The 8,746-nt window shown below is 39.5% G+C and overlaps 1 protein-coding gene across 1 annotated transcript; it reads right to left on the bottom strand.

Moving 5' to 3' along the window:
• LOC118410720 (sulfotransferase family cytosolic 1B member 1-like) lies at positions 1-7,075 on the bottom strand. The gene is made up of 6 exons (XM_035812492.1): positions 6,728-7,075; positions 5,672-5,901; positions 5,343-5,460; positions 3,084-3,181; positions 989-1,187; positions 1-129 (listed from the first exon to the last, which is right to left on the bottom strand). Exons 1-6 carry the CDS (start codon positions 6,876-6,878, stop codon positions 17-19), a joined length of 909 nt encoding a protein of 302 aa, XP_035668385.1. The 5' UTR covers positions 6,879-7,075; the 3' UTR covers positions 1-16.
• Between the last annotated feature and the right edge of the window lie 1,671 nt (positions 7,076-8,746).

An 8,746-nucleotide genomic window follows, 5' to 3' on the forward strand; every position in this document is an offset into this window, starting at 1 on the left:
ATCCGATGTGTTAAATCTATTCTTCGTCTTCAAAAGTGAGATCTGTTTCCGCCATTTTCTCCCGGTGGAAAGCCTCGAATGTCTCCAGCTGCTGCGGAGAGAACCAGTTCCTCCAGTCACCAACCTGCCCTGTGGGGAGAGATAGACACGGAAAGTTGGGTTTGCAGTCACGTGACTATGACGTCATTTAACGACCACCATGTTGGTTGGTTAAGGATGTAAGTTATCCTAAAAAAACAGACCTAAAAAAAATCAGTGGAACGGGTTTCGCCAATTAGAAAATAAACACACTATGTCGACAGGCGTTTGGGGTCTTACAGGGCCAAGAAGACAAGAAGAGCGAAGTCGAGTACAGTTTATAGTCATTTCACATTTGTGCCAAGTTTCTACAGTCAAAGGTACGCCAGTGGGAGTCGGATAATCCACCAAAGAGATTCCTTTGTAGCAAATTTGACCCATTACGTTAATTTTGTTTTCAGTATTGCCAATTCTCCACAGACAATCTGGTCCAGGTTCAGGTCGGGACCTGGACCAGATTCTCTGGACCTGAACAGGACCTATACCTGAATTTACTGTACTGATACCTACCCTACCACAATACATTTTTTTTCTTCCTGTCCTTTCACATCTTATTCTTTGACTTTAGATTTATTTTGGCATTCTATGACATTAGTTATCTGTTTTCTGATATATATACTTCATATATGTAGTCATTTTACATCTGCTTTGCACAATTTTCTGTGTGGTCGAAACGGCGGAAAATTTATGCGTGCGCGGATGTGATCCGTATCATCAAATCAACATGGCCTAACATCCACTAGTTTTCGTCAGTGACACTGAAGAGATCTGGGAGAACTGATCTTTTATTTAGAATAAATAAATAGTAGTCCCTTTCTCCATCGAAGAAAGAACTAGCCACAGGGTGAACTATGAGAAGTAGTCTAGTTGAAAAGTAGAAGAAAAGACCTAGGAGGTTACAAGAATTCACCTTTTCGCACGAACTCAATTCCTTTTTCCTTCCCACGCTTCAACATCTTCTCCTGTATAAGAGGATCACGCGACACGTTTGTTGCCTGGTTTTCCTTCATGGCGGCAAAAGTACAGTTGGCCGTCACTTCGTCTATCTGTTCCTCTGTGAGACTCCTTCCCAGGAACTCTGCAATCTTCACCACATGGCCGCGGAGGTCCTGGGAATTTAATTTGTGTCAAATGAATATATGACATTGATGTTAGTTACTCCAATTTTCTTCAATCAATCAATGACTGTTTTGTAAATGTAAGGTACATACCTCCCAAATTTTCGATGTCTAACAGCACATCTTCGTCATGGCGAATGACCTAGTCTCAATCTCGCGAGAGAACACGAGACTAGGTCAGGCTTGCGTGGATCATCTGCCCCCTCCCCCCCGCCTCCTTGCGGAGAAGGGGTAGGTAGGACTTTGGCAGCTCCCAACCCGCATTCCGCAAGCCTGTCTCGTGTTCTCTCGCGAGATTGAGACTAGGTCATCCCCCGTGACGAAGATGTGCTGTTAGACATGGAAAATTTGGGAGGTATGTACCTTACATTTACAAAACAGTCATTGATTGAAGAAAATTGGAGTAACTGTATCCATACGTGACTGATGAACCTCTTCAGCGATATTGATGTTAGAAGTGGCCTCAGTTGTCCGGTGTAGTACAAAAAGTGCCTTTACATTTGTCAGTCGAGAAGTTATAGTTTCTCCTTTTAAAATCATTTTATTCATAAATCAAAAGAAAATGCAGAGACTGAACCATCCGTTTGTCTGCAACTAATATAAAAAAACGCAAAGGGTGATGCGTTAGATAATTAATCGAAATAATAATCATACAGTAAAGAACATGATGTACTCCATTTGCTCCAGTTCTTCTGCAATTTTCTTTTCCTTATGGCAATAGAATATTTCACTTAATAAAAAAAATATAATAAAGAAACCTTTCTACTTTTATATATACCGGTTTTAGCTGAGAAAGGTTACCTATTATCTGGGGACGTCCAAATTCAAGATAACAAAAACAATATTGCAGGAATGGAAGTTAAATTTGAACCTGTCTTTTGATGAAACCAAATTTGAAGTTCATCCCAAAACGAAACTGCAATGTTAATTTACGTCATTCCTGAGCTGCGAAAACAGTCGACACGGATGTCCTGATATTCGATACGGTGTTTTAGCCTACTTACCAAGCAGAGGTTAGGCTCCGGCTGATTTTAAAACTTTTTTCTAGTCATTTTTATCGGGCTTTCTGTTTTGTATTGTATCGTGTATTGTCAAAATCTAACTTTGACAATACAAGATACAATGCAAAATTGAAAGCCCGAGAAAAATAACTAAAAAACGTTTTAAAAAACGGCCGGTGCCTAACCTCTGCTTGGAGAGTAGTTTTAGCCCTCCTATGGGTCGGATCAACCTCCGATTCGGCCTTTAGACGTCAAGCAATCCGACCCGTGGTCGGGCTGATACCTCGGGTGATATGGAATACAATGTTAACGTGCAGTGTTCTATATATACGTTGTATGCTATGTACACTATTTGATACTCATCAGTTCATATAGTTACCGTAAATGCATTTAAGTTCACGGGGATTTAATTTCGCGGTGGCGGGAAAAGGGACTTTTCGCGGTTGGTTTTAATCCCGCGGTAGCATAATGCACTGTAGTCTCTTACTGCCATGGGAAAATGTTCGCGGTGGTTTTCATTTCGCGGTGAAGTTTCCACCGTGAATATAAAACTACTGCAAACATTTCTGCATTTACAATACTTGATAGTTTGTGCAAATTAGACTATTAAAGGACACTTATATTCTTTGATAACATTCATATTTTTCCTGTCGATAGCAAAACAACGGGACTCGTTATACTTTTCAATTATTATTCTAACTATTCTTATTATTAGATTTTAATACTCTTCTACAGCAACAGCTTCTATCCTGCCAAACAATGGAACTCTCTCGGTTGCAACTGTTTTTGACTGTTAAGAATCAATTTCTACCCTCCATAGACGTAGTCTTTGGTGGTCAAATGGCCTTGCATTGAACAAATTCGTTAAAAAGAAGCAACGCCACACCTTTTTCATGTCTTCGTACTTGATAAACAGGAGGTTGTCGTCGTCCTTGTGACACCAGTACTCGGGAATCACGTTCCACCATAAGTTTGCGGGTGGCTCTGAAACAGACAGGTCTAGTGTTGAAAAAAAGTTTATTGATCATTAATTAAACCTTCTTTCTTTCTTCCTTAAGTGTCCACGATCATTATGTTGATCATTACGGCACCTTCTATTTTCATCGTCCTATCTGAGGGATGTCTCTAGCCGAAGCATTTCCCAATGATCCACGATCGGACCTGGGACCTCATGGGCCTGAGCCCAATGCTCTACCAATTACGCCACGCGATCTTACGATCGTACTATGTTAACTACTAACACGATGTAAACTTTCCTCTAAAGCAGAAGATAGATATATATAGAGTCCATTCCAAGACACCATGAGGGTTTTTAGACAATAATTGTAATAAATTGGAATTATTTTGAATAAAAGAATATCTAAGCCCCAACAGTTATAATTTAAAAAAAAAAATTAATATGGAATTTTGAATCTATTTGAATTTCTTTAAATACTTTGGAAACATTTTGAAAGAGATCACACAAAAATCTCTTTATTTACAATAATTTTAAAACATCTGCAGGATTCTTTCACTTTTAGAAATATTTACAAAAAATGGTAAACCTTGCCAAATGGTGGAATTAGTTTATTGCCCCATAAAAGTTAGCCCCATTGTCTGACTGGTATATTTTTAGATTTCACTGATGGGTACTATTGGGTCCTTTGTGGTAGGCCATTGATATGACACCCAATCATACTTTGCAAGGATGTGTGAATTGCTTTCTTCCTAGCCCACTGACCCAATATTACAAAAAAATGGTAGAAAATGGTAAATAATGGTAGAATGCTGTTATCATTATTTAGAAACCATAAGAAGTATCCAGTTACACACCATGAATATTTCCTAAGTTTTACAGGACCAGGGAAATATTTATAAAGTTTAAACAGTGTTAGAAATATTTCTAAAGTATGAAATGTCCTAGACATATAATTACAAATCTTTAAAATCAATTCTAAACAATGGCAACAAACATCCGCACGGTGACTTGGAATCGACTCTAATTAGGTATTCGAATAAAGTTTTAGAGTAGAATATTGTTTATAACTGTTCATTGTCACTTGTATCTATTATGTTTATACCATGTACTCCAATTAGCCATCGGGCGCGAACTTGCAACTTCAATTCATAATGTTCATCTTCATTAACCCTCAAACACCCGAGTGGGGTCCATTTGGACCCCAGGCGTACATTTTGAAGTGCCATTTGAACATTTTTGATCTGAAGAAAAATCCTTCCGTGACTTTGTCAGTCAAAATGTCTTATACCTTCTCCTAAGTTTTCGCAAAGATTGGTACAATATAGTGGATAAATTATAAAGAAAGTTTGTGTTCAGTCCCTCTGGGGTCCAAACGGACCCCAGCGAAAATGTGCAGTTTTTAAAACAAACTTTGGAGGCTAACTCCTTAACCACTTACAGTATGACTACCAAACTTTTAGACAATAATAAGAATGCAAACTTAAATCATCACAAAAATTTCTGTGTCATCAACATGTAATGTGACGACATTATGACGTCATTTGCCAATTTTTAGTCATGAAAATTGCATTGAATTTCATAGAATTTAATTGTTGTCAGAAAACAGGTGTAGTTTACCAAGAAAACCTTGTTTAAATTGAAATCGTCAAATTTTGGCAAAATTATGCCTGTTAGAATATGGTTGCCATTGCAACCTCCAAAAATGATAAACTTACTTTATTGACCAAAAACTTTTGCAAACAATATTTTGTGATAAATTTGTTTTAAGTTTCGTAGCTTTAGCTCTAGCCGTTCATGAGTTATGCGACATAAATGTTGCTGAGGGCGTCAAAATTCCCCTATCTGGTCGGAACAGGTTTAGTGCTAAACGTGGTCCTTCTGAACTTTTGCATAAATTATGATAATGAGTTGGAATTAGCAACACCTTAACATCTAAAAATCTTTCTCTTACATTGACGAAGCTATGTATATACAATCGTCGCCGATAAGAAATGGTACTGAGATTTTATGAATAAAACATTTTGGGGTCCGTTTGGACCCCACTCGGTCATTTTAGTCGCAAAAAAAGGTCGGGTGCTTGAGGGTTAATGTTAACTATGTTACTATGTTACCTTTGACGACCTACAGATAAATAATCAAAGCCCACGCAGTTCTAAACAAAGATACCATCCTTTAATTAAAAAGTACCTGAGAGAAAGTCGTGAAGTGCCTCTTCCCAGGTTAGGAGTTGCAGCATGTCGTTTATCTGCCTCATGTTGTATAGTGATACAGCCACATCTTTCGGGTTCCGGGCGCAATAGACGATCTGGAGCAACAGCAAACAAAGAAACAAAAGTCAAGTGTCACTTGATTGTAAGTAACTCTTTGTAGGAGTGACTTTTCCTTTTGGGATTGATTGAGATGACCGACAAATGATGTCACATGTACAATCCAACATGGCGGCGCCCATGACCCATAAGTTAAATAGAGTTTTGCTAGGGTAATGTAACTGTTAGAAAAAAAATAAATGAAGATACCTTTCCTTTCCCTTCTCGAGCTTGTTTAGGCAGCATATTGTAGGGCAGATGGGTCTTCATCAGCCGTGGGGAGGGGCTGTCTTTCAGCTGTGAGATGATAGGGGGCGCATCTGCGTGAAGGCCAGCTCTCTCCAGCCACGGAACCCGTTTTCCCAAGGGGATTCGACTGACCTCGCTGATATTACTTCCGGTGGTCACGAGTGATACGATCTGTTGTGTCCATGTCGTTCCTTGGACGGGAAACCAGTTCATTGCCAAGCAGAAGTTAGAAAGAGATTATGTACCAAACAAAAAGGGGACCTGCATGCCCTGTAGAAAACCAGGTAGAAAACCTTGGCTGTCTGTCTGGCGTCAGTGTTTTTTTTTTTTTCTTTTTCAAACACATAACCTCACAAATCACATATCCTCGCAAATGATCATACAAAAAAATCTGAAGAAGTAAACAGGTATCAAGTATCAACTCAATCAGTTTAATCTACTTGAAGATTTCTTGGTGATACGCTTATATATGCGGAGTAGTTTTTATAGATGATCTAAAGTTCATTGAAGTACTAGTAATTGGTGGGCATCATTTGATGAATTTCGCTGGCACAACGTGATTGGTGTCTTAGAAGCTTACCCTGGTAGCCAGTCCTAGTAGCCACCTGACATGTTTCCGGAAACCCAATTTGCAGTCAAACCTACATTCCACACAGAGAGCATTATAAGATGGGCACTTATTCTTTCAAAAAATGAAAATAGGTTGGCTTTGCATGGCAGAAATAAACTCGCGGGCCCTCAATTTACTTTTAACTTCAGAAATCTCTTACTTATATGGAATCCAGTCTGTTATTCGTGGCTTTGCCTTCGTAGCTTGTGTAGGCTCTATACGGGACCATACGGGGCAAAGGAAGGCCTCTGCCGCTGATGAAATCGTTTGTCCCCGTAGGAGTTTCACACGGTAAGAGCTCTACCCTCGGCGGCAGAGAGCTTCATTTGCCCCGAAGAGCCTACAGTAGGTATTGCGGTAGGCGAAGTCACGAATATAATATTTTCTCCCAGCCCTTCCTTCCTTACCTGACTTACGGAAGGCGGACACGAAAACGTCGTCGTCTCGGACTCCAAACGATTCCACCAGCTCCAGCCCTTGCGGACTCACCGGAGGACTGGGAAAACGGGCACCCCGGAAGTAACAAAATGTCGCCGATGGTGCGTTCTGCTCAGCCATGTTGAACTTACAATTGCAATTGTACTTGGCTCAGACAAGGGTCTACAGTGATTTAAAAAAAGTCCTTTTCACATATAGACCCACGTTCACCTGGACGGATATGTTTCCTTTCAATGTAACAGACGATGGTTGACAAATCACTACGGTAAAACCGTAATACCCAGCTGGTGCCCATACAGCATGGGGTTGAAAGTGACACGAAAGGTCATCGACCATTGGGTCGTTGACCTCCTTTTCCTTGCATGAACCTGCCTAACTAGTCTCTTGACCTCCAGATCGTTGAGTTGAGGGGAGGGGGTTAAATTTTTGTGACAAGGCTGATTACATCTTATTAGTATCAAAGAAATCAGAATTATGGAATGGAGTTGTTGTTTGAAAGTTGAAAATTCCATAATCACAAAGTTTTTGATATAACGTTATACACAACCATGAATTTTATCAAGAACTTTGTGATCAAGTAGTTTGCCAACCTGATTAAGTATTCATTGTTGAAAATTCCGTGCAAAAATTAGATTTAACACAGTCTTTCAACTATCACGTTTCCTGACTTGAAATTCTTTTGAAAACTGAGCAAATAACAATCTCTTATATTCGACACTCAATTTCACAATGTGGCATGGCATTTCGTGATGGAGAAAGTTTAGGAATTCATTGTACTCTTGTGGGTCAATCCAGTGTGTGGCTTGGCCTTCATTCCCTTTTGGTAAGTACAGATACCAAGAAAGACACATTGGTATAAGGGTATCGCAGTCTAGGATATGTTATGTTCGGCTTCTTCTGGCATATTTATTCTTTTATTCTTTTATTCTTTTAATGTAACAATGCACTCTGATTCTCATGAAATAATTACGTGGACAATGGGGATTTACACGTTACTGACATTTAGATCCAATTTTCTTACTTTCTGAGTCTTCTAATGGATACTTTTACGTATTACACAATATTTTAATCATAAAGAACTCAGAGAAAATAACAAAACAGTGACGCAGTGAATGAACCCCACAGGGGCGCAAGCTTGACGCAAGTGCAGTGAGATACCAGCTTAAGGGTTTGTGTGGTCGTCAGGTGCAACCGGATAGTTGTACTGGTTTGAATCTGTTGATGTACCACTGATCTTGTGCCCTTAGGAAGGACACTTAACATGACTTTCCTCACTTCACTCAGGTAAGAATGAGTACTTAGCTTCGGCTAGGGACGTCCCTCGGAAAGCATGTTAAATGGAGGTCCCGTTTGAGAAGAGTCAAACCTCGAGCAGATTGAAGAACCCACAACACTTATTGTAAAGAAAAGGGTTCTTCCCAGTGTGAATGGTTCAAACCTACAGTTCAAGGACATCCAAAATGAAGCTTTTAACAAGGTGTTGGAAGATAAACTGTCTGGGACAGGTTTTTAATATGATTTTGACATCTAGTTCTCCGGATGCTGTCGTCGCCATGTTGGTCTTGGTGGGTCGAATGGGAATGGTTCCAAGATGGCTGCCATTCCAAACACACAAATCATTCTAAAAGGGAATTCTCCATAGTCTGATATTTTTTCATGTATGTATGTAGAGGTAAAATATTCCAGTTGAGGTAGAGAAATTAGCAATAGAATGGGACAGGGAATTTCCTGAGTAGATTAAGTATCACAGGTATGAGATCTTAAGTTGTATTAAGGTCTTTTTATTAAGAATGTTTGTAATTGATACGCAATTCAGACATGTACATTGACTGCCATGTATCTACAAATAAATTATTCATTCTATTCATTCATATAGTCCCATGGCCGCACCTAAGACAATCGCTGTCGTATTGAGGCAGGGCTCAAAATGCTTTTATCCGCATATCTGCACTGGTGCAGGTAACATTGAAAATTACCTGCACCAGACA

This window comes from Branchiostoma floridae, chromosome 3 (genome assembly GCF_000003815.2).
Source record: "Branchiostoma floridae strain S238N-H82 chromosome 3, Bfl_VNyyK, whole genome shotgun sequence".
NCBI classification, from domain to species: Eukaryota; Metazoa; Chordata; class Leptocardii; order Amphioxiformes; family Branchiostomatidae; genus Branchiostoma; species Branchiostoma floridae.

Excerpts from the sequence above, each read along its gene's own strand:
- LOC118410720 (XM_035812492.1), bottom strand. The coding sequence starts at position 6,878 with ATGGCTGAGCAGAACGCACCATCGGCGACATTTTGTTACTTCCGGGGT. Across the intron at positions 5,902-6,727 it reads GTCCGCCTTCCGTAAGTCAG|GAACGACATGGACACAACAG; the intron begins GTAAGGAAGGAA and ends TTCCCGTCCAAG. Across the intron at positions 5,461-5,671 it reads CTCGAGAAGGGAAAGGAAAG|ATCGTCTATTGCGCCCGGAA; the intron begins GTATCTTCATTT and ends CTGTTGCTCCAG.